The 26,127-nt window shown below is 44.5% G+C and overlaps 1 protein-coding gene across 9 annotated transcripts in view; it reads left to right on the plus strand.

Moving 5' to 3' along the window:
• Positions 1-26,127, plus strand: part of FTO (FTO alpha-ketoglutarate dependent dioxygenase) — a 440,209-nt gene that overhangs the window by 109,649 nt on the left and 304,433 nt on the right. For all 9 annotated transcript variants that reach the window (XM_045046926.1, XM_045046927.1, XM_045046928.1 and 6 more), the window contains exons 2-3: positions 2,636-2,713; positions 19,224-19,848. In XM_045046926.1, the coding sequence (XP_044902861.1) occupies positions 2,636-2,713; positions 19,224-19,848 (703 nt within the window). The remainder of the gene's footprint in view (positions 1-2,635; positions 2,714-19,223; positions 19,849-26,127) is intronic.

Consider the following 26,127-nt stretch of genomic DNA (forward strand, 5'->3'; position numbering starts at 1 on the left):
CACAGTATCAAAATTGAAATTTCCGGTGGACGGAGACCATTTATATTCAGCTTGCTCTGTAGTAGGCACATTCCTGTAGAATTTTATCCTTTTGATACAGCCCTTCCAAATTCTGATGTTTTATACCTGTCTGATACCCTGGACTTCAACTGAGCTGGGAAGTTGTTATTTTTATAACAGAGCTAAAGTATTAATTATAAACAGAATTTCAGCTTCCATCAAACCTTGTTGACCTACAGGACAGGTCTATTGCTTTTTAATCTCATTAAGGTAGAATATTTAATTCCTTAGAGGTATTGTGCCTCTGTCCTCCTTTTTTTTTTTTTTTTTAATTTTTTTTTTTCAACGTTTTTATTTATTTTTGGGACAGAGAGAGACAGAGCATGAACGGGGGAGGGGCAGAGAGAGAGGGAGACACAGAATCGGAAATAGGCTCCAGGCTCCGAGCCATCAGCCCAGAGCCCGACGCGGGGCTCGAACTCACGGACCGCGAGATCGTGACCTGGCTGAAGTCGGACGCTCAACCGACTGCGCCACCCAGGCGCCCCCCTCTGTCCTCCTTATACACAAATTAGCTTCATAGACTCGCCTGCAGAGATCTTAAGGTGGTATTTCCAAGATGGAGTCATTTCAGGGTTTGAGATATCATGTGCCTTTGAATTATTCAAGGATTTTAACAATGGGTTAATTTTTTTTTCTTTTTTTGGCATTTAAGTATTCTATCTCTAAAAAGGACTGGTAAAAGATTCATAGGAAAATGCAGGCTTTCCTGAGGTTGAAGTGAAAATTGAGGTATGGATTTTGATTAGATCGGTGGTGAAGTCATAAATGTGTAAGTATATGCCTGGAAATATCATTAGTTCTTTCCGTGTCCCAAATAATGGCTAATGTTGAAAATAGGTGAACCACTTAACCAATGATTAATCTAATGGTTTGTGTTAGTAGATGGGTTCTTCATAAAGGAAAACTGTTCCTTGTTTAACTGGTAAACCTGTCTTATCATTATGGGTGAGAATAAAACCTACAGTCCAAGCAGAAAGCTTTCACTAAATAAATAAGACTAGGATTTTATACGAGTAAGATTTAGTGTTTTGTTTGTCTTAGATCAACTGGTTGCTATATTTCGATTCCTTTTTTCTTTATTTACCTTGGATAATTTGCAAAAGATCCAAAAAGAATTTAGGTTCTGCCCTACGGGTGTTTTCTCTGGACTACTCTGTGATGGGTTTGTGAGAGACGGCTGCTTTCCTGGGAGAGGGGAGGGTGATAGTCAGGGCCCCCATGTCTGGTTGAGCAGGTTGGTCACTGCATAAAGATAGTGTCCACTGGAGCAGGTAGGGGCTAAATTCCAGTTAGTGTTCACCAAGCCATGCCCTGTGGAATAGGGCTGCAATGACTCAGAGCAAGGCGTGCCCTTTTCTAATTCTTTTTAAAATTTATTTTAATTTGAGAGAGAGAGAGAGAGAGAGAGAGGGAGAGGGAGAGAGAAAGAATCTTAAGCAGGCTCCACACTCAGTGCAGAGCCCAACGTGGGGCTTGATCCCACGACCCTGGGATCATTACGTGAGCCAAAATCAAGAGTCGGATGCTCAATCGACCGAGCCACCCAGGCAACCCCCTCCCCGCCCCATTTTCTAATTCTTATAAAGGTGCCCATAACAACCAGAATATGCATTTTATTGCAGTTTTATTTGAAAATCTGTTGTTTTTCTTTTCTGTTTTTTTTCCCTTTGAGAAATTTTCTGTAGTATGTAGATAATTCCTATGTGTATGTCTATGTGTATACACACACATATAATGCCATTTAAGCATACACACATACACAACACATACCCTCCGTATATATTTGAATATAACATCAGGTATTCTTTGAAAAAATCCTTCAGAAGGAAGGTGTCACCTTATATGTCTTTGATTCTTTATAAAGCACTTTATAATATGGGGTCTTCTCTTAGTTACTTTGTTTGAACAGCGTAGTGCTCTTTGGGAAGACGTAAAAATGGCCTCAGACAGGGCTAGCTGTGGATGCTTTACAAACGTTCGCCATAAAATTGGGAAAGAAAAGTGAGGATGCTTTTATTAGTAATTAGTCTAGAGGTGAAAGATTACTTTCAAAAATTAATACATAAGTAGATATGATATCAAATTAATGTTTATAGGATGAGTACATCTTCCAAATATCCTGACACTGTGTCAATGGATACTATAGTTTGCTTTGGTATTTCCAGTGTTTAGTGTCATAGAAGGATTTTCAGAAAATTCTGTGTCATTATACAGACAGGAAGATTTGCTTTAGAAAACTGTATTGGATGTCTCAAAAGGTGATTCCGGTGATGAGAAAGACCTTGAGTGGAAGAAATATGTCAAGATTGGTGAATTAAATTGTTTCATGGAATATAAGAGTGAATAAAATCATGATTGCTAAATTAATGCTTTATCCAATGTGTCATTTAAGTGTACGTAATTAAATTAGTACATTAAATAATAGGCATTCAGCTCATTTCTGTCTGTAAAAGTTTACACATTCAGGTTGGCTAAGTTTTCTGGGTATTGTTTTACTGGCAAAACAAGGGATCGTCTTATATTTTGGTCACTTTATAGTCAATCACGTACAACCATTATTATTTTTGAACAGAAACTGAGGCTTCTTGAGGAGCTTGAAGATACCTGGCTTCCTTATCTGACCCCCAAGGATGATGAATTTTATCAGCAGGTAAGATTTTTTAATATTTGTGTCAATTTGTATTTATTCATTCTGGTCTAAGAAGCAGCTGTGGTCTGGAGAGGTTAAATGAGAAGCGAAATGGTCTGATCTGGTTATGCGGTGACTCCTTATCATCCCCAGAACGTACAGACTCCTTCACGATCTGCTCTCTGCCGTGAACTTAGGGCTTTAGCACAGTGGACTGTTTTTTCTTCCCCAACGTTCCATGCCTTTTGTATTTCCTTGCCTCTGCTCATTCTGTGTCTTCTGCATAGACTATCCTTTTTTGCGCCTTTCTTGTTGCCAGACGGCTGTCTTCAAGACTTCACTTAGGGGCGCCTGGGTGGCTCAGTTGGCTAAGCGTCCGACGTCGGCTCAAGTCATGATCTCACGGTTCGTGGGTTCGAGCCCCGTGTCGGGCTCTGTGCTGACTGCTCAGAGCCTGGAGCCTGCTTCAGATTCTGTGTCTCCCTCGCTCTCTGCCCCTCCCCCGCTTGTGTTTCTCTCTCTCTCTCTCTCTCTCTCTCTCTCTCTCTCTCTCTCTCCTACTCTCTCAAAAATAAATAAACATTAAAAAAAAAAGACTTCGATTAAACATCCCCTTACCTACAAGTAGAGTTGACTTTGCTTTGTTGTTCTGAGCTTCTTGTACCCTGTGAGATACCTCTGTGGTGCCTATCACATTGTGTTGCAGTTACGGGGGTTCTGTGTTTCTCTCCCTGACTTCGTCAGTACTCTTTCAATTACAAGTGACAAAAACCCAAACAAACTCATTGCAGCAAAAAAAGGGAATTTACTGGCCTTCTTAACGTAGAGGCCTTGGAGTGCCCGGCTGAATCCAGCCTCTCAAAAGATGGTATCTGATCACTGCTTTTCTCTGTGCCGTGGTTTGATTCTGCACCCCTTGTGACTTCATGCTGGATGGGCTCTGACCTGCTAGCATAGGAGGACCCTCACAGCCCGAGGGGCGTGTGGTTTGAAGCACATGGGATCTTAGAAGAAGGCAGTAATTTCTTTTTTTTTTTTTTCCGGGGTCCATCCAGTTCTCCTGGGAGTGATCTCGTTGGCCTGGTTAGAATCCTGTGCCTATTCCTGAACCAGTCACTGTGTTCAGGTGGGTGAGACGCTCCTGTTTGCACGGCCCAGTTCATGCACCCACTCGTGGAGTTGGGCTCAGAGAGGACCATTTCCACTCAAAGTGCATGGGCTGTGAGTCAGAGATGGATGGTTTCCTTAGGGGACGATTGGAGTCCCCGTCCCAAAGAAGGAGGGGAAGGCGTTCTGCTGGGCAGGCACTGATAGTGCACGGTCACCTCTGCTTTCCTCCTAGGATGTAAGCTCTTGGGGGTAAGAATTTGACCCCCTCATCTTTGTTTCTCCAGCATCTAGCGTGCACTTGGATGTGGCTGATTCTCAGTAGCTGCAGAAGGAAGACAGGAAAGATGTTTACCCATCTAGAATCCAGGTCCCTTGACTTCCAGCTCACTGTCCATTCCAGGACGTTATCTGTCATCTCCCTTCTCATTAGATCTTCCCTGTCTTTCACCGGATGAGTCCTTTTATGGACTAGTTTTTCCAAGACATCAATCTGCACAGGCCAACCCCCTGCTTCAAACCGCGCGGTGGCTGCTCGTCGCCTGGGTCTTGCATTTGTAGCCTTATCTCCCCGTCTCTTTCATCTTGTTATGTACGCTGGACTTTTGTCGCAAGCACCTCAGACCAGCTGCGCGGTCTCATGTTTTGGGCCTTCTTGCTCCATCCCTGGCTGACGTCCCTTCGTTGGTGAACTTCTGTTACCTGTGAGTAACGTGCCCTCTCTTGTACGGTGCTTCCCTAACACCTCTACAGCGCGGAGAATTGTCTCTGCTTCCTGTCGTGTGCACCCGTCGGACTTTACGTGTACCTTTACTACCTCCGTGTATCTCACTGATTTTATTTATATGCTCGTCTCCCTCATCCTTCGTGCGTTGTACAGGGCCTGACACCTAAGTAGGTATTTAAATAATTTGCTTGGCCGGATGAATGGACTAATGCACCCATTAGTTAATTTCAAAAGCCAGTCATATCATAACGTTTAGTGTGATTTTAATTTTGTTTTTGTCCATGCACGCTCCTCTCTGGGGAGGCGGGATCTAGAAAGGTCTGCAGGATTTATGCCGAAATGTTCTAGGCCGGCGTGGTAGGGTTTTCGATCCTTTGAGCGTTTCTGGTTTTCCAAACTATCTTGAATGAGCACGTATTCTTTGGTAATCAGAAAAAAAAAAATTATCCAAAGCAGTTTCCTTAAAACAAGTAAACCCACAAAATGCAATCAGTTCTTAAATCCCTATTGCTATTTTTGGAGACATGGTTACGCACGTTGCCGTAAAGCAGGTGCTGAGCCTTTCGGCTTTGGCATGGTGCGAGCGGTGCTGGTACACGACGAATTAAACACAAAGGTTATCAGCCGCGGTGCTCGCAGCCAGCCCAACACTAGGGGATAAAAGGAAACTCAGAGGCAAACAGAACAACTACCAAGGTGGCCCTTTTATCTTTCCAAGACCCACAACAAACCCGATAACAGGATCTAATCACTTTAAGTGCGACTTATAATAAGGGCTAGTGCTTCAGCAGACCCTTCCTAAAGCAAATCTTTTCCCTTCGAAGACGAAGTGTAAGGACATGAATAAATAGAAAGTTCTGACCCGACTCCGGGTCTTTTAAACAGGCTCTGGCCACAAGAATGCCAGTCCAGCTGCCAGTCCCAAAAGCAAGGCTTGCTGTAGCTTCTCTGTTGGGTCGCCTCGTTGACCCCACACCCTTAAGTGGGCCGCGTTCTTGCATTCGGCCCTCACAACCGCCCCGTTCACTTATGCCACAAAAGTGTGTGCAGCAGCTACTCTTCTTCAGGTTTGCGGTGTTGGGGGGGTAGGTATTATCTTTCTCTTTTAGAAATTTCTCTTTAGGGGCGCCTGGGTGGCTGAGTTCGGCCCAGGTCACGAACTTGCAGTTTCTGAGTTTGAGCCCCGCGTCGGGCTCTGGGCTGACAGCTCAGAGCCTGGAGCCTGCTTGGGATTCTGTGTCTTCCTCTCTCTCTGCCCCTCCCCTGCTCACGCCCTGTCTCGCTTGCTCTCTCTCTCTCTCTCAAAAATAAGTAAAGATTAAAAAAATTAAAAACAAAATTTCTCTTTAGATCCAGACCAAGCTCCATATCTGAGCAGCAGAGGTGGAGTTCAAGACCACATTTGTCTTCCTCCGAAGGCCCACGCTCTTCCTGCCATGCGGTGCGCCTCCCAGTATCCCATACCTTGCTCAGATTCGAAACACCTTCAGAGACGGTTTTTGGTTTCTTCTGATTGGACCAGAGAGAAGAGAAATAAAACAGCCACACACTCAAAGGAGAAAAGTGGAGGGAACTTCTGTAGGTTCACTACAGAGGATAAGGAGAGGAGGGGCTACGTAGTCTGAAAACAAACCCTGGCTTCTTACCCCTGGTGGCGGGGGGCTGGGGGGGCGCCTGGGGGGCTTAGTCGGTCAAGCGTCCAACTTCGTCCCAGGTCACCATCTCACGGTTTGTGAGTTCGAGCCCCTCTGACAGCGCAGAGCCTGCTTGGGATTCTGTCTCTCTCCTTCTCTCTGTGCCCCTCCCCTGCTTGTGCTCTCTCTGTCAAAACAAATAAAATAAACTTAAACAAAAATGTTTAAATGTTACCCCTCTTATCCAGAGAAAATGCCTCTCCCGTCAGTATGACCCCTTGCTTTCATTTCCTGTGTCCCTTTCCGTGTGCCAGGCTTTTCTGGTACTGTTTGCTGTTCTCTTTACTGTATTTGCTTCTTTAAATCTTAACCCTCTGAGGCAGGTTTTTGTTTTTGTTTGTTTTTTTTTTTTTAATCCCATTTTACAGATGAGAACACTGAGGCACAGAGGGTTTTAAAACTTTGTTCAAGGCTTATATAATAAGCAAGAAGTGTCAAGACCAGGATCTGAGCCCAGGCTGTCTGACTCCTGAGTCTGAATTTTAGTATCGTCCTACCGTAGCTCTCGATGCTTTTGGGGAATTGCTCTGCCTTCATCCCCACGATCGCAAATCTCCGTCTCCATCCCTGCTCTCCCTTGCGACTTCCAGTGCTCCGGTCCCAATTGCCTATCGGGTGGCTGTGCCTGAACGTCTCACAGGAACATCTAACCCGACGTGATCTGTATTAGTTCATTACCGACTTCATTAAACATGTGTATTTAGCTCCCTTACTCTATGCAGGAAATGTTTTAGGCATTAGAGATGAAGTTGTGAAAACTGACAGAAGACTCTTCCTTCTTTGAGCTTATTTCTTATGGGGTGGGATGGGAGTGGGGAAGGAAGAGAAATAAACAGGAAACTGAAAAATAACTGTCGGACGGGAACACTGGTATGGAGATAAAGTCCGTGAAGGGGCACTGTAGGTGGGGGATTGCAAATAAGGGGATTGCAGAAGGCCTTCTCATAGTGACATTTGAACAAAGACCTTCTGGAGGTTTTGGAACAAGCCATTCCAACATTGCAGGAAGAATGTTCTGGACATAGGGAACAGCAGAGCCTCGGTATGTTTGAGGGGGAGCCCCGGACCCCAGCATATCTGGAGCGGAATGAGAGAGTTGAGAACAGAAGAGACGAGGTCAGAGGGCCATGGCCCCATGATACGGGAACTTGCTGTCTATGCTGGCCGTGCTGGCTGTGACTCGGAATGACTTGAGAGGCCACGAGAGGGTCTGGGGCACAAGCAGGACAAGCCATGACGTACATTTTGGTGAGGATCCATTTTAGGGGATCCCGCCGTTCATCCTCTTCCCTAGCGGCCGTCCCCTTTGGCCCGTTCATCAAGTCAGACACCTTGCCGTCCTCACTTCCTGCCCGTTGCTTCGAGCCCTCATTCAGGCGCTGGGCCCTGGCAGTTCTGCCTCTCTGTACTCCCTCAGCATGTGTCTTCTTTTCCATTTCCACCAACACAGTCTTCATTCCGGCCCTCGTTTATCGTTTTCCACCAACACAGTTTGGGGACTTTCCAACTTGGAGTTACCTGTGCCCTCTCCGGTGCCATCAATATTGTGTTCCTATTAACGTGTCTGACCTGTCACTCCTTGCTTGATAAATTTTGCTCGGTCTCGCTTGCCTGTAAGGTCAAGTTCACCCTCCTCAGCGTAGCCTATAAGGCTAGCGACGACCTCTCTGGTCGAATCTTTGCCCCTTGCCTAACATGGAATCCATCCAACCTTAGACTCCTGTCCTGTGGGGTTTCTTGCTACACCCTGGATCTGCTGTGTCCTTCTGTCCTTCCGTGGCTTGGTGCCTATTATTCCCTGGGTGTGGAGTACCCTTATCCCCTTTTCTGTCTGGTGAGCATCTACTCACCCTTGAAGACCTTGCTTAACTACGACCTCTTCTGTGAAGATACCGGGAAATCGCACTTGGTTTACTTTCAGGGTGTATTAAAAATCTAGCCACTTCTTACCACTTCTGTCTTCTACACAGTCGCCAGGCTACCGCCCTCTCTTTCTCAGGTGGTTGCAGAGAGCTTTCTGTCTGTTTCAACACCGCGTCTGTAGCCCTGCTGTTTCTGAAGCTTGAGTCGGCTCCTTACGCTTTTCATGCTCAGAGCCCTTACATCGCTCCCCGCCTTGTTCGCAGTGAAAGCCTGGGACCTGACGCTTGCCCACAAAGCACCCTGAGTTCTGGCCCCGGAGCTTCTCTCTGCTCACTTCCTGCCTCTGCCGCCCCTCCTCCTGCCACTCTGGCATTCTCGCCCTTCCCTTCGGAGAATCAACCCAAGCACACTGCTGCCCCCAAGGCTCGCACTTGGTGTTCCCTTAGTCTGGAACTCTCTTCCCCGCCCAGGCGCCTGCGGGGCTTGGATCCTCATTTCTTGCATTCTTCTGCTCAGATGTCACCTTATCAGAGGCCCTCTCTGACCAGCCCCTGTATAATAGCATTTCTATCCTACTTACCTTGGATTTCTTTTTTTCCATAGCACTGTCACAATCTAAATAAGTGAATACTAAATCCATAAAATACTATGTATATTATGGGCCATAGATACCAGGTGTTTATATGCCGTATGTATATATGGGAGCTCCTGGCTACCATATTGAAGTTTTCTTCTCTTCGTATTCCCAACACCTAGCGCTTTGCAAATAGTATGTGCTCAATAAATATGTGCTCAACAAATGAAAAATTTCCAGAGTCCCTTCCTGCTTGTTTATTCCCTGCTCCCATAGTAGTATATTCCTATTTCCTTGATGATGAGCCGTTCTTCAGCTAGCGGTTTTTATTTCTATCTGTACTGTTAAACTACGAGGTGCTATAAAACAGGAGCTGCCTTGTTTTTATCTTCGTACTTACGGCACCTTGTACGGTGTCCGGTACACAGCAGGTATCCAGTCATTTTAAATTAACACCCAAAAGACGAACCATGCAGTGAGTGAGCAAACACCTCTGAGCCGCTTTGTAGCAAACCACACGTCATCACAAGACCGGTCGCGAAAGCTGTGGCAAGGCCTATGCAGTAACCTCAGAAGAGAGCCTCCTTTGGGAGACCGCTCAGCATCGTGCAGCGGGAGGTTGGGCCAGATAAGTGTCCACCCCATTTGTCTCAGGATGTGGTTGCCCAGTCGTGAGCATGTTACAATGAAAATTACACAGAAAATATTATGACTGGTAATGTGTATATACATTTCTGTGGAGTGCAAAATACAAAGTGTTACCAGCAAACTCTACTAACAGCCAGATTAGAAATACAGTCTCTTGGCATCACAGTATCCTAACACTTTTTAAATGAAGTACCTTTCCCAAGTCACTTGAAGACTATCGGTTTAATTTCACTCTACCGAAGGTTCAGTTCCATTGGCTTCGTTTACGCGAGCCTCCTGCAACACTGGTATCTTCTTCATTTAACAGCAGGTCTGTCCTCTCTGTAGGACGACATCCTTTCAGAACTATCCCTTGATGTGAGAGGAGAAGCAGTAGAATTTTCACATAATGGTGTCAAATAGGTGGAAAATAAAGCGTATTCTCCAGAAAACCTACCATTCATTCTGCATCTGTCAAAGATTGATAAAAGCCCTGGCATGTTGGCAATTTATATCTACGATGCCTTTCCAGCTGCTTATTAAACTATATAATTGTCATTTAGGTGACGGAATCTTTCGTAGACCACAAGAAATATATTAGGTGACCAGACAACGATTAATATAATTGCATGAGTGCATACTCCCTGGCAAAACTTTCATGGGATTAAACAACAAAAAAATTCTAACATACCGGAAAATCTGCCGACGGCAGTTCCAGATCATTGTGTGATATCTGATGTTTTACATGTACCTGTCCAGAACGGAAAGTAAACTTGCTTGTTTGGCAGAATGAGTTAATAGTCCATTATTTAACGTTGAGTTCTTTTCCCAGAGTTACTTGCTCTCGTTAAAGAAAAATTTAAGAAACACTCCGTGGTGTTTTTATGTGTCAGGCACTAGCCTAGTTACTTTATAAATAATTAGATCAGGCATTTAGGATGGAGGACTTTTCCCTTGGATTTTTTTTTTGAGATAGTGACCAAATGAGCCAGTTCGAATATATTATTTGTATTTATTGCGTTAAAATCATAATTTTCTAGAGCCTTCAACAACATTTTAAATCAGATCTAAGTTAGTACAGGAAGTTATATTGAAACATTTTTGAAAATTCAGGGTCATCAAAAAGAATCTCTTGGCAAATATAAGAAATGTCATGAAAATTAAGAATTTTTGAACACGACATTTTATCCTTGATTTTCTTTTTTCTAAAGTGTATTTATTTTGGTGGGGGAGGGGCAGAGGGAGAGAATCCCCAGTGGGCTCCACGCTGTCAGCACAGAGCCCGACATGGGGCTCAATCCCATGAACCGTGACATCATGACCTGAGCTGAGATCAAGAGTCAGACGCTTAACCGACAAAGCCACCTGGGCGCCCGTTCCTTGACTGTTCTAATTTAAAAGGTATTTTAGATTTATTTTGGCAAATCTGAAAAATATACAGATGTCTAAAGAAGAAAATTAAAATTATGTCCAGGTTCACCACTTAGAGATAACCACCATCAATTTGTGACCGTATTTTCCCCTAATTTTTTTTTTTCTGTATTTACATGTCTACATTTGTTTTCTGTTAAAGCTGAGATCCTATTGTCTAAATATCTGGTTATTAAATTTCTTGTTTAATACTATTTTGTTATGTACGTTTTTCACAAAACAGTACAGATTTTTTTCCTAAAGTGTGTTACTTTAGTATTCCATCTTGTATGAATATACCATTTCACCTCTAATCCCCTGTTGGGCATTTGGTGGTTCTCAGCTTTTAATCATAAATAATAGTATGATGAATATCCTTATAATCTTGGTACGTTTCTCTAATTCTTTCCCTATGATAAATTCTTAAAACTAGGAAAACTGGATGGAAAGATATGAGCATATTAGGTTCTGGTAAATTTTGTCTAACTGGCCATAGCAAAGTTGTAATAGTTTGCATTCCTGATTGCAGACTATTAGAGTATTTGGTTTTGCCTCACCAGCAATGTGTATTACTATGATAAAATTTTTTTTGCAAATTTGATAGGCAAAACTAAATTAAATATAATTTAATACAAATTATGTTAATTTGTATTTTTTTCTGACTTTGGGGGCAGTTCAGTATTTTTCTGTATTGAAGAGCCTTTTCCATTAATTTATGTGATTTTCTTTATTGATATACATATATATCAATATATAGATAGATAGTTGTATGTGTATGTATACATATATTTAAATTTGAAAGATTATTTATTAAGAATATTGTCCATTTTTGCCAAATAGATGGCAAATAGTTTTTTCCAGTTAGTGTTTGCCTTTTTATTTTATAATTCTTTTCATGTAGAATTTAAAAAATTTTGCATATTCAAATGTATCCACCTTTTATTTTTTTATTTTTATTTTTTTTAAGTTTATTTATTTTGAGAGAGACAGAGAGAGCGAGAGGGGGAGAGGGACAGAGAGAGAGGGAGAGAGAGAATCCCAAGCAGGCTCTATGCTGCCAGTGCAGAGCCTGACATGGGGCTTGAACTAATGAACCATGAGATCATGATCTGAGCCAAAACCAAGAGTCTGACACTTAACTGACCGAGCCACCCAGGCGCCCCCAAATGTATCCATCTTTTAAAAGCTGCTTATTGATGAGCTGTGTATATGTACAATTTACCTACCATACAATTCACCTTTTAAGATTATACAGTTCAGTAATTTGTGGTAAATTGGCAGAGTTGTGCAACTATCACCATGGTAGTTTTAGAACATTTCCAGAATGCCCAGAAGATCCCTCCTGCCTTTTGTAGTCAGCCTTCTTCTCCACTCGTAGCTCAGACCCTCACTTACCTGCTTTCTATCAGTCTCAGACCTTTTCTTCTTTTACTCTTAGAAACAAGTCTTAAGCACTTATATTTGAGCCAGCCGAGGGCTTGGAGATAAAGTGGAGAATAAAGCCACTACCGTGTCCTTCTTCTGGGAGATTCAGGCTTGCAGGAGAGATTTTAAACAAATGATCCAGTGAAGAAATGGGCAGAAAACATGAATAGACACTTCTCTAAAGAAGACATCCAGATGGCCAACAGGCACATGAAAGGATGCTCAACGTCGCTCCTCATCAGGGAAATACAAATCAAAACCACATTCACATACCACCTCACGCCAGTCAGAGTGGCTAAAATGAACAAATCAGGAGACTATAGATGCTGGAGAGGAGGTGGAGATACGGGAACCCTCTTGCACTGTTGGTGGGAATGCAAACTGGTGCAGCCACTCTGGAAAACAGTGTGGAGGGTCCTCAAAAAATTAAAAAGAGATCTACCCTATGACCCAGCAATAGCACTGCTAGGAATATACCCAAGGGATACAGGAGGGCTGATGCATAGGGGCACTTGTACCCCAATGTTTATAGCAGCACTCTCAACAATAGCCAAATTATGGAAAGAGCCTAAATGTCCATCAACTGATGAATGGATAAAGAAATTGTGGTTTATATACACAATGGAATACTACTTGGCAATGAGAAAGAATGAAACCTGGCCCTTTGTAGCAACGTGGATGGAACTGGAGAGTGTTATGCTAAGTGAAATAAGTCAGACAGAGAAAGACAGATACCATATGTTTTCATTCTTATGTGGATCCTGAGAAACTTTACAGAAGACCATGGGGGAGGGGGAGGAAAAAAAAACAGAGAGGGAGGGAGCCAAACCATAAGAGACTCTTAAAAACCGAGAACAAACTGAGGGTTGATGGGGGGGTGGGAGGGAGGGGAAAGTGGGTGATGGGCATGGGGGGGCACCTGTTGGGATGAGCACTGGCTGTTGTATGGAAACCAATTTTCCAATAAATTTCATATTAAAAAAATAAAAATAAATAGTAGTTGAAATAAAGAAGTAGTTACGGATTGGCATGTGCTGTGTAAGCAGAAAGAGAAGTGTAATGAAGGGGAACGGGGATACGTACGTGAGGGTGGAAGGATTCTTTAGAAAGTGGCCTGGAGGATGAGAAGGTCCTGGCAGGTATAGATTTGGGGGAAAGGGCCTGTCCGAAGGGGGTTGCTGAGTGCTGGCCCCTTGAGACCTGTAGGAAAAGAGGCAGGTGTGGTTAAAGGGGAAAGGCAGATGAGAGATCAGTGCAAAAATTTGGGGGGGGATACTTTCCTACGTCATTTGTACTGTTTTATTTTTGGAATGCTTTTTTTAATGTCAAGGTATTTACATATGATACGCATATGGTTGTGTGAGTTTCCCAGGTCTTTAGAATTATTATTCTCCTGGGTTAAATACCTCTTCTGTAGTCTCCAGCCCCACTGTCTATTTGAGCAAGGGCAGCTGTAGGTAGATGTCGATGTGTGTTTGTGTATTATTTCCAGCCTTCCTCCTCTCCCAGTCCCAGAGTGGGTGTGTTCCCAAATAAAGTTCTTGGGAATTCTCTTATTTTGTTTCATATCTTATACTGAGGATTGTTTAGAAGAACCCCAGAACTGTTAAGACAGTATAGAGAAATTTCCTTCTGAACCACTGCTGTTGGTTAGATGTGCTTCGAACATACCGAGTGTTTGGGGACTTGCTCAGAGAATAATTAGTTTCGTGATAAAATTCGAGTGACTGCTCTTGGCTCCAGAATATTCTGTTGTTGCTTACTAGCTTCCATTGCGCCCTTCACGAGCTGCATGAACAGAAAGTATGAGATTTCTCTTCTTCTTTTGCAAATGGAATAAGTGAGTATAGAAACTATAAATCCTAAATGCATCCCTGACAGTCTCAATGGCAATTCACAGTGGTGTGCCCCATAAGTCTGCTCTTTGTCAGCTTTAAGTTTGTGATCCCCCGCCTCAGATAGGCCCTCTGAGAAGCAGGGCAGTCCTACTGTCCCTTCCTAGTAAGGTCATTTTTCCGTATGCAGACTTGACTAATTCATTTTTCTTCCACATACTTCCTCAGACTTCCTCCATACCTTCTGTTCCCTGCATTCTGGATTAGGCAGAATAGGCTAGATAATGCTGTAGTGACAAACAACCCTCAAATCTCAGTGGCTTCCCCCAACAATACTTCTTATTCACTTTACATATCATTTGTGGGTTGGCAAAGAATCACTACCCATTAAAGTAGTAACTCAGAGATCCAAGCAGCCACTAGCCGGTTACTGTGCCAGAAAGAATGTTCTAGAGGGTCTGGCACTGGCAGTGAAGTGCTCCAGGCTGGAAGTGGCAGCCAGCATTTTTCACTGGGCAGAAATAGTGACATGTTTCATCCAGCATGAGGCGGGCTAGGAAGTGTAAGTTCACATGGGCCCCAAATCCTGGATGATAGGGGAGAAATCCAGAACTATTTGGCAAACAACCCAAATGACCGGCACACATTCTTAGCTAGTGATTTGTTTGGCATTTTCACTGTGAAAATTGGAAGTGCTCCCCTGTCTCCCCCCCACAAAAAAATCCCGAAACTTAGTCGTTTGCATATTATCAAGTTTATGGCCCTATCTGAATTTACATCTTCTTTCTCCCAGTTTATTCCGATAAAGGAAATATCTTTCCTCTGATCCAAATGTTTTCTGACCACGTACTCCTGTCCATAACGCATTTCAAGCATACACAGTGGTATCCTACTAAATGTTTAAGAATTGGTTGTCTGAAGGGGCGCCTGGGTGGCTCAGTTGGTTGGGCATCCGACTTCGGCTCAGGTCATGATCTCACGGTTTGTGAGTTCAAGCCCCGTGTCGGGCTCTGTGCCGACAGCTCAGAGCCTGGAGCCTGCTTCGGATTCTGTGTCTCCCTCTCTCTCTGCCCCTCCCCTGCTCATGCTCTGTCTCTCTCTCTCTCTTTCAGAAATAAATATTAAAAATTAAAAAAAAAAAAGAATTGGCTGTCTGGGAAAACAAAACGAAACAAAACAAAAAAACCCTTCAGCGTTGACTCAGTGTTTCCTGATTTCTGTGGTGTAAATACTTCCCCATGGCCAATTTCAAGCTACCAGGGCGGCATTACTGAACACACAGTTGGGAGGAGATGTATGCAAGAGCAGGCTTCCTCAAGAGGGATATGAAATGACTCCAGCCCTGGGAGGAGGACGAAGGTCTAGACTCGGATAGGACTGTAAACTTGATAATATGCAAATGACTAAGTCTCAGGGAGTTTTTTGGCGGTTACTCATAAAGTAGACGTAAGTACTACTTGTATATGGTGCCTTTTTCATCACAGTACGCATATTAAACGTGCGTAGATGTGTCCATCTATCACACGTACGTGGACACGTATTTTGGTGCAGCTCGGTTTTTGTTTTCTTCAGGTTAAAAATAAAACAGTGCCACCATCTTCTCCCCACCCAACTCCAGTGGGTTGCCCCACAGGGTACGTTCACACCCCTCACCTGGGAGGATCCTGCCCTAGACACCCAAGGCCTTTGCTCCTGTAGTTCGTCACCCTGTGTTGTGCAGCAGCATCCTTCTCCTCTCGTTTTGTTCCCGGGAGTATCCTCATGAGCCCTGGTTGTACCCTCCCGTCTTCCAGTCCGGAAGGTTGGTGCCTCGAGCGGTATCGCCCTTCATCAGCCGCTGTGTTTTTCTGTTCCCCTCCGTAGCACGACCCCTGAGACAGACCTTCATACGTGCCACCCGCTTTCATGCCACCACCAGCCAACTCTCTTCGGACTCTTATCGCCAGCGCCCTGTTGAGATTGCTCACGTCACGGGCATCGATGATGGGCGTGCTGCCGCATCTAGGGGGCACTTTCTGGCCTCATCTTGCTTGGCCCCCCGGGGGCGGCTGCCTATGCCATCCTTCTTGAAATGCTCCTCTCTTCTGACTCCTGCAGTACTACCCTCTCCTGCTTTTCTCCCCCAAAAGTCTCTTTAGCTCCTTTGCTCTGTGGCTCAGGCAATGGCTGCGGGCCCCCTTCTGTGTTTGTGCTGTTTCCTTGAGAGAGCTCATTCATTTCCAGGTGTTTCCAAACCAAAGATGTGCCGGGAGCGCCTCCCGCTCTTGACTTTGGCTCAGGTCATGATCCCAGGGTCGTGGGATCGAGCCCCCTGTCGGGCTCTGCACTGAGTGGGGACCCTGCTTGAGATTCTCTCTTTCTCTTGCTGCCCCCCCTTTCCCCGCTCGCGCACACACTCTCTCTCTCAAATAAAAAAAATCAAAAATTAAAACCATTAAAAAACAACAACAACAAAGGTGTGCCGACAAATGCCACCTGGATTTCCCTAGCTCCACTTGCCCCTCTGAGCTCTGGGTGTGTCTGTGCAGTTGTCCCCTTGCTATTTTTACCTCAAGATTTCGTAGGTATCTTTTTCTAAAAAACTAATTTTTAATTTTATTTTTAATTTTTTTAAATTTACATCCAAGTTAGTTAGCATATAGTGCAAGAATGACTTCAGGAGTAGATTCCTTAATGCCCCTTCCCCATTGAGCCCACCCCCCCCCACAACCCCTCCAGTAACCCTCAGTTTATTCTCCATATTTATGAGTCTCTTCTGTTTTGTCCCCCTCCCTGTTTTTACATTATTTTTGTTTTCCTTCCCTTGTGTTCATCGGTTTTGTCTCTTCAAGTCCTCGTATGAGTGAAGTCGTATGATATTTGTCTTTCTCTGACTGGCTAATTTCACTCAGCATAATACCCTCCAGTTCCATCCACGTAGTTGCAAATGGCAAGATTTCATTCTTTTTGATTGCCGAGTAATACTCCATTGCATATATGTACCACATCTTTATCCATTCGTCCATCGATGGACATCTGGGCTCTTTCCATACTTTGGCTATTGTTGATAGTGCTTCTATAAACACGGCGGTGCATGTGTCCCTTCTAAACAGCACACCTGTATCCCATGGATAAATGCCTAGTAGTGCAATTGCTGGGTCGTAGGGTAGTTCTCTTTTTAGTTTTTTGAGGAAACTCCATAGTGTTTTCTGGAGTGGCTGCACCAGCTTGTATTCCCAAAGATTTTGAAGGTATCTTAATGGCTATGCCTCCAAAATAGAGCTCCTCATTCCTTCCAATTCTTCCACCGACTGTTTCTGTTTTGTCCCAGTCTTTCTTATTTAAAACAAAAAATGGTAAGTTGTTTATTTAGTCATTAAATCCAGGAATCTACTAGTCGCCTGTAATTGCTTTCCTTTCTTTGCCCCTCACATCTAATCCATAAGCACTTCCTTTTGCTCTGCCTATAAAGTATGTATTTTACCTGTCCATTTGTCTCTGTCTCTAATTCAGACCATCATCCCTTTCCCCTGGGGTGGCTGTGATAGCACCTAATAGAATTTCCACTTTCACATTTACCTCTTTCCAATCCATGCCCGATATTTTAACTAAGAGTGATTTTCATAAAAGGTCAGTCAAATTACTCTTCTCCCCTTGAGCCCTCCAGTGCACTTTGAGTAAATCCCGGTTCCCTACTTTGACCTCCTAGGCTTCCTGTGGTCCAGCGTCTGCCTTCCCTTCAACCTCACCACGTCACTCTGCTTTGGCTCTTTGGCTCAAGTAAAACCTGCCGCCATTTTGTCTCAAGATGGGGCTGGTGTCCTCAGCGCCAGTGTAGTTTTTGGTCTCTTCCCCGGGAAGCTCTCTCCCCAGCTTGTCACATGGCTGACGCGGCCCTTTCCTGAAGATCACAGCGTAAAGGCCAGCTCTTTAGAGAGTCTTTCCTCATCTAATGATATCCCAGTGGTTTGTTTCTGTCCTAGTACTTAATGCATTTTGAGATTGCTTTTCCTTATTTATTACCTGATCTGCTAGAAAACTCTGTGAGGGCAGGAACCTTATCTCTGTCTCATGTGCTCTGTAGACACATAATGAATGAAAAAATGTATGGAGGAATAAGTGGTCTCACCCTGTTTATCATATAAATGGTAATTATTAAATGAAAATATAGAAGAAATGTGTTTCGAAACTGGTTAGCAGTACAGTAGTGGGAAGGTACCGATCAGATTAAACTTTACAGGGGTAAATGTAAAATCCTGTGCTTTGGTTAAAAAAAAGTTCATTGCATTGTGTAGAATCCGGGATCTCTGGTTTGTCACCCGTTCATAAATCCTAGAAGCCAGAAGTGGTCGCTGACAGGGTAATGAAGTCCTCTACTGCATCAATAAATCCATGCATTTCCATATTAGAGGAAGGATTATCCTACAGTATTCTCTCCCAGTGACCCCAGTGGAATTATTACAGCTTTCTGAATCACAGTAGAATACCTCATTTATTCACTCATTCATTCAACATTTACTGAATCCATTCTGGGCACTAGTATTATAGTTGTAAACAAAAGTCTCATGGTTCTAGTGTTCATGGGACTTGTTATCTAATTCCCAACGAGAAGTGATTTCTCTTTCAGTGAAAGTACTAAAGCAGAAACCAGTTTGGCATTTATTGGGAAGCAAGGCAGTCTCGTCTGCCCTGGAACCAGACTCTGGAGCCTAGGCCTTCAAATCCCAGCTCCAACACGTATCAGCTACGTGACTTTGGGCAAGTGTTTAAAATGTCTCTGTGCTTCTGGATTCTCATCTAAAAACTGGAGATAATAACGGTGCTGCCACATAATGTTGCGAGCAGCGAATGAGTTACTGTGTATACATGATTTAGAATAGTACTGAGCATTTAGCTGGCACTTAAATAGGTGTTAAAGCAGTTAATTAATAAAATCATGTTGTCTGGAGGGCCAAAGGTCGGAAGACAGGTTGAGTGCAGGGAGAAGTGACCGTAGAGGGACCCTGGGAGATCAAAGCACAAATTATTATTATAGTACTTTATTTATCTTAACGATTGATTGTTTTGAGCTTGGGCTTGTAGAAGCTAAAATCCAGACTGGACAGCCGATGGTAACTGTTTTATTTAGTCTTCCGCTTGAGGCTGGAGAGATGTGACTCCTGTTTAGAAAGGCCACCCGCTACCTTGTGTTGTTTTTCCTCCTGATGCTGCCGACAAAGAAACAGACTTCTGGAAATGATAAAATCATAGCTCTCCATGAACACGTATTTTTGCTTTGGTTTTGTTTTAGTGGCAGCTGAAATATCCTAAACTAATTCTCCGCGAAGCCGGCAGCGTCCCCGAGGAGCTCCATAAAGAAGTTCAAGAAGCCTTCCTCACACTGCACAAGCATGGCTGCTTCTTTCGGGACCTGGTTAGGATCCAGGGCAAAGATTTGCTCACTCCGGTATCTCGCATCCTCATCGGAAACCCAGGCTGCACCTACAAGTACCTGAACACCAGGCTCTTTACGGTACCCTGGCCAGTGAAGGGTGCTAGTACGAGATACGAGGAGGCTGAAATAGCGGCTGCTTGTCAGACCTTCCTCAGGCTCAATGACTACCTGCAGATAGAGACCATCCAGGCTCTGGAAGAACTCGCCTGCAAAGAGAAGTCGAATATCGATGCCGTGCCAGTGTGTATAGGGCCAGACTTCCCCCGGGTCGGTATGGGGTCCTTCGATGGGCAGGATGAGGTGGACATTAAGAACAGAGCGGCGTACAACGTCACTTTGTTGAATTTCATGGATCCCCAGAAAATGCCATACCTGAAAGAGGAGCCTTACTTTGGCATGGGGAAAATGGCCGTGAGCTGGCATCACGATGAAAACCTCGTGGAGCGCTCAGCGGTGGCGGTGTATAGTTATAGCTGTGAAGGTACAGTCTGCCCTGTGAAGTCGCAGCTCTGAGTGTAACACGACCAGAGTTGTGTAGGCTCTGGAGGTGTGTGCGCGTGCGCGTGTGTGCGCGTGCGCGTGTGCGTGTGTGCGCGTGCGCGTGCATCTGTGTGTACACGGTGTTGCCTGCCCTCTTGAGGCCTGCCGCACCCGTGTCTCTGCAGAACATACCTCTTTCTCGTCTCGGGGCGCTGCCCAACTCTTTGTTACACGGGACGCAGATGGAGTATTTTCGCGTGTAAGCACCACTGTCATTCCGTCTTTCTCATGCCCAGGAGAACAGATCTTGGTTTCATACAGCCAACCTCCTTTCTCTAAAGCTCAGAGTAGACGGTACAGTTGCTATAATTAACTTGCTGATAAAGGGCTGGGAAAACAAAAATCTGTCAAATCTTTCCCGGTTCCCACAGGTGCACGCTGCCCGTCTTGCCAAACTCCTTTATTGTGGTTGACATCACTGTCTTGATGGGAGTGATTTGTCAAACATGGACTTGTTCTTGGCTTCATACAGATTTGACTACTGTCCTTCCTTGCCGGAAGCGGTTGGAGTAGGTTCTGTGAGCAGACAGTCCTCTATTTTTAGGAGACTCTCCAGTCCCCTATAAGCGCTGCTGCAGTTCGAGTCCTAAAAGGGGTGCTGTGGGTGAACTTGTTCTTGCAGTTTCCGAAACCTGGTCCCCTTGGAACAGAGACCCTAGGCTACCTTTTCGCGGCCTACCGGAACTTTCCTTCCTGTGTTGTTCGGTTGCTCTGGGTGCAGGGTCTCCGCTGCTTTTCAGCACAGGCTCCTAAGACAATTGGGCAGATCCAGGATGGCGTGACCACGCTGACTTCGTTCTTTGCCTGATCATTTGACAGAGGGGTACAAGATGCGGTATTAACCCTGTTGTCTATCTCTTCGGCCTGTTTACTGGAAGATGCTTGCAAAAGCAGAGTTCTAGATGTCCCATCAGGGAAAGACCTGGAACTTTTAAGGGTCAGTGCTTTCTGAAAACTATTTTTTTAATTGGATGTCGTGATCGCTGTATGCTTTTCGTTTACTAACATGGCCGTTTTTGGAAAAGGGATCTTAAAAGGACGTTCTCGTGGTTCTCTTCACATTTCTTCCCATTTCCCAATCTCAAACACTGCCTCGGGGTGGCTAAGACATTTTCCAACTTTTACCTTACGTCTTCAGCCCGGAACAAGGAACTAGTTGAGCATTTGGAAATTTTAGCAGTTTCTCTGGCATCGTAAATAGTGATGCTGACCTAAGAAAATTGCTTGAAGGGGATTTGATGCTGTCCTAATGGAAGGAATGGAGATCCTCTGATCTTTAATAAGGCGTTGCCAAGGATTTAAGAATGATCACATCCAAGAACTCTGATGTGAAGGAACAATGGAGTTTGTTAGTTTCCTTCTTAAGGAGGCAACTCTCTAAAATTGAGGCAGTGGTATGTGATAGCTCAGGCTGCTACAAAGGTGTCTTTGTGTTCCCACCTCCTCTCAGCCCCACAGTTTTAATAGTCCTTTTGTGCTCCCAGAGCGTGGGTGATCAAGTCTTTTTTGAAGCCTAGAATGTCGTTCAGAAAGGAATTTAAATTTTTAATGAGTAGTTTCTGTGGTTGGGAGTAGTTAAGACTGATAAAGTATACAAGTCTACATAAACATATGAAGGTTTAGCCTTGCAACTGACTGTCGTCTGGAGGAGGGAAGTGCAGAGTTCAAATCCGTAAGAGCAGAGGGATTCCTTTGTTCTCTTAGCCCCCCGAGAGTCCCAGAGCTCTCATGATTATAACAGCAGCAACACCAGGAGCTCTCATTTATTGAGCACCTACTGTGTGCTGGGCATCGGTATAAGCATTTGACATATTGACCCATTTTATTCCTGGAACAACCCTGTGAACCAAGTGCTGCTGTTCTCCTCATTTTACGGATGGGGAAACTGAGGCACGGGAGGATGATTAATTTTTTCCACGGTTGTACAGCTATTAGTGAGCAAAGGTGGGATTTGAACCCAGACATTCTGGCTTCAGAGTCCTAACAGTGAAGGCCAAGTGCCTTATGAGCAGATATTTTCTACCCTTGCAGTACAGCTCCCTCTGGGATTTGGGTTTCTAAAGTGTCCACCTCTGGAAAAGTGAAGGGAATATTCTACTTGCTCCTCCTCGCAGGTCCTGTACCCTCTCCTCTTCTTCCCACCACCTCCCTTCTCTCCCCCCACCGCGACATCCGCTATAGCTTCCTACACACGCTCTCAGGTGATTGGAATGCATTAGATAAGCTTATTCTATGAAATGGAACCTCTGTCTGGGTCTCCGGCTGTGGGGTTGGGTCAGATGGCTTACAAAGCATGTGCCTTGAACCTGTTTTCGGTGGATGCATTTCTTCCAGACGACTTTTTCCCGGTGACAAGGGATATGTTTACTTCCCTGGCCTCCTTGTAATCCTGCCAGAAGTATGGTAAGGGCGGACTTCAAGAGAGCCACTTGGGTTAAAATCACGACTAGGGTTAGAAAAGGCTTTCAGGGAGTGAAGAGAAAGGAAATTTCAGCCAACTGTACTGCTTTCTGGATCCTTGAACACGTTTGTCAAGCAGCTGCTCGAGGAGGTTCAGTTAACTGTTCTAGACACTGCAGAGGATGCGGAAGTAAATCAAATGCTCTTCTTGTGTTGAAAAGATGGGTGAAATAAAGTGTGCCCTTGTGATTGTAATTAGGAAATGAGGAAACGTCAGGTCTGGAACAGACTTTTGAAGTCACCTAGTTCAAGTATCTCATTTTGTACGTGAAGACACTGAGGCAGGGAGAATGGCAGTGACTGGTCCAAGGTCACATAGCTACTTAGTGATAAGAGAGTGTTTCATGCCAAAGGAGCTCCTGCAAATGCATTAGGAGTTCAGAACAGAAGTGATTACTTCCTGCTGAAAATTAAATTCAGGTGCAGCTTAAGATCCTTCAGGACTTTGTTCTCAATGCCTTTTCCTAGAGAAATCTTCATGTGGATTTATAATGAACCAGTCATGCCTCTTTGGTTTATTTCTGTGAGTAGAGGTCATCGAGAAGTAATTTGTATAGGGTACGTGTAATTATATGATAAATTCATTGGCTTCACAAGCAGTCCTAGTTAATAGATATCCCCAGTAAGAAGATTGAAATGGTACAATATTTAATCAGGAATGGCTTCAGGGAATCATGTGTAAATAGGCAGAGTATTTGATTTTCCTATGCTAGCTTTGCTGGCAATTGCTTGTTACTCCTAGATACAAACACACATACACACACACACACACACACACACACACACACACACATATTTTAGCAGGGAAGGCATTAACAATCTATTGTTTAATTGTTCTCTGACGGGAATACCTTCAAAAAGATCAGGTAAATAATTATTTGTTACTGTTTTTGGTCATTTGGAAGGAAACATTTTCTGCAGCGTTGTCTTTATAAAAAAAATTCTTAAGAATTTTATTTTATTTATTAAAAAAAATTCTTTTAGTTTTTTTTTTTTTTTTTTAATTTTTGAAAAAGAGAGAAACAGAGCCAAGTGGGGGAGAGGAAGTGAGAGAGGGAGACACAGCATCCCAAGCAGGCTTCAGGCTCTGAGCTGTCAGCACAGAGCCCGATGTGGGGCTCAAACCCACAGACTGCAAGAACATGACCTGAACTTCACCGACTGAGCCACCCAGGCACCCCAAGAATTTTAACTCATGCTACGTATAGAAGATTCCTATTTTCCAGATTCCTGGGAAGGAAAGGTGAGGAAGAAAAGGAAGAGAGACCAGTCCATGATTCCTGTTGAATATGTGATAGACTAGAAAAGCAGGGACTTTGTAATACTTATCTTAGAATTCTAGGATTCCCACTCATGTCTTTGACTACGAAAAACTGAATTCACTTAAGGATGGAAATTGGTTGCCATGATTCTCTCTTTTTAAAAGATGTTATTTTTAAATAATCTGTACACCCAACGTGGGGCTTGAACTCACAACCCCAAGATCAAGAGTCACCTGCTCCACCAAATGAGCCAGCCAGTCCCCCCATGTTGCTGTAATTCTTAAATCTTTACTTTTAAACGAGTAGCTTTGTCTTCCTTAGCTTGTCTTTGGGAGCATGAAAGACTAGACTGTAATTGAAGCTAGGAGCTTGGGAGCATTCCTAATTTTTTTAAATGTTAGGATTTTTCTTTCTTGAGAGAGAGATCGTGAGCATGCAAGCAGTGGAGGGGTAGAGAATCCTAAGCAGGCTCTACCCTCAGCGAGAAGCCTGACCTGGGGCTCCATGCCACCAGCCCGGGATCATGACCTGAGCTGAAATCAAGAGTCAGGTGCTCAACCAACTGAGCCACCCATGTGCCCCCCAAATGCTATGATATTCAATGTTTGTCTTAGTCTTCCCCCATTCCTATCTGAGATCTCAAAGCTCATTTGACTTTGTTTGTTTCATTGTATCATGCCATGTTTGTTAGTTTTGTTGTTGTTGTTGTTTTTAAGTAGGTTTCGCGCCCAGCACGGAGCCCAGTGTGGGGCTTGAGCTCGGCCCTGAGATCAAGACCTGCGCTGAGATCAAGAGTCAGCCACTTAGCTGCCTGAGCCATCCAGGCACTCCTGTTGTTAGTTAGTTAGTTTTGAAGTCACTTCTACCACTCAGTAAAACTTTTTTGGTCTATCAAGTCCTATTTTTTAAAATCCCCATGGAATTATTTATGCACTTAACAGTAAGCATCTACTGTTTGCCAACCACTTTTCTAGATGCCGAGCATCTAAGCATGAACAAAAATCCCTGCCCTCATGGAGCTTATATTTTAGCAAAGAGAGACAGAAAACGAACAAGAAGTTTGTACAGGGGTGAGGCACAGGTGTACCGTTTTAAATAGGCTTCCTTCAGAAGGTCACATTTGAGCCAAGGCTGGAAGGAGTGAGCAGGAGAAGAGCCTGGGTAGAGGGAATATTGAAGGCCTAGAGATGGAACCCGATGTTGGGATATTTCAGAAGCAGCAAGTGCAGACGCAGTAGTGGAGTGAGAGAAGAGGGAGAGTAACAGCCATGAAGACAGAGAGGAAAGACGAGGAGCCGAGAGTGGGCAGCAGCTAATACGGATGTAATACTGTAATACGAGGTAGCGGGCTTGTACACAGTGTGGCAGGAGATGGGAGCCATTGTGGGTTTGAGTCGAAGGAGGGAGGTGGCACTGGAAGCAGCAGAAAGAGACTATTGCAATAATCCAGATTGGAGAAGGGGGGCCGGATTAGAAGAGGCAGAGGTAATACAGATGGGAGAAGGGGGGCTGGATTAGAAGAGGCAGAGGTAATCCAGATTAGAGAAGGGGGGCCGGTTTTGAAGAGGCAGAGGTAATCCAGATGGGAGAAGAGGGGCCGGATTAGAAGAGGCAGAGGTAATCCAGATGGGAGAAGGGGGGGCCGGATTAGAAGAGGCAGAGGTAATCCAGATTAGAGAAGGGGGGCTGGTTTAGAAGAGGCAGAGGCAATCCAGATTGGAGAAGAGGGGCCAGATTAGAAGAGGCAGAGGTATTCCAGATTGGAGAAGAGGGGCCGGATTAGAAGAGGCAGAGGTAATCCAGATTGGAGAAGAGGGGCCGGATTAGAAGAGGCAAAGGTAATACAGATGGGAGAAGGGGGGCCGGATTAGAAGAGGCAGAGGTAATCCAGATTAGAGAAGGGGGGCTGGTTTAGAAGAGGCAGAGGTAATCCAGATTGGAGAAGAGGGGCTGGATTAGAAGAGGCAGAGGTAATCCAGATTGGAGAAGAGGGGCCGGATTAGAAGAGGCAGAGGTAATCCAGATGGGAGAAGGGGGGCCGGATTAGAAGAGGCAGAGGTAATCCAGATTAGAGAAGGGGGGCTGGTTTAGAAGAGGCAGAGGTAATCCAGATTAGAGAAGGGGGGCTGGTTTAGAAGAGGCAGAGGTAATCCAGATTGGAGAAGAGGGGCTGGATTAGAAGAGGCAGAGGTAATCCAGATTGGAGAAGAGGGGCCGGATTAGAAGAGGCAGAGGTAATCCAGATGGGAGAAGGGGGGCCGGATTAGAAGAGGCAGAGGTAATCCAGATTAGAGAAGGGGGGCTGGATTAGAAGAGGCAGAGGTAATCCAGATTAGAGAAGGGGGGCCGGTTTTGAAGAGGCAGAGGTAATCCAGATGGGAGAAGAGGGGCCGGATTAGAAGAGGCAGAGGTAATCCAGATGGGAGAAGGGGGGCCGGATTAGAAGAGGCAGAGGTAATCCAGATTAGAGAAGGGGGGCCGGTTTTGAAGAGGCAGAG

This window comes from Felis catus, chromosome E2 (genome assembly GCF_018350175.1).
Source record: "Felis catus isolate Fca126 chromosome E2, F.catus_Fca126_mat1.0, whole genome shotgun sequence".
Lineage (NCBI taxonomy): Eukaryota > Metazoa > Chordata > Mammalia > Carnivora > Felidae > Felis > Felis catus.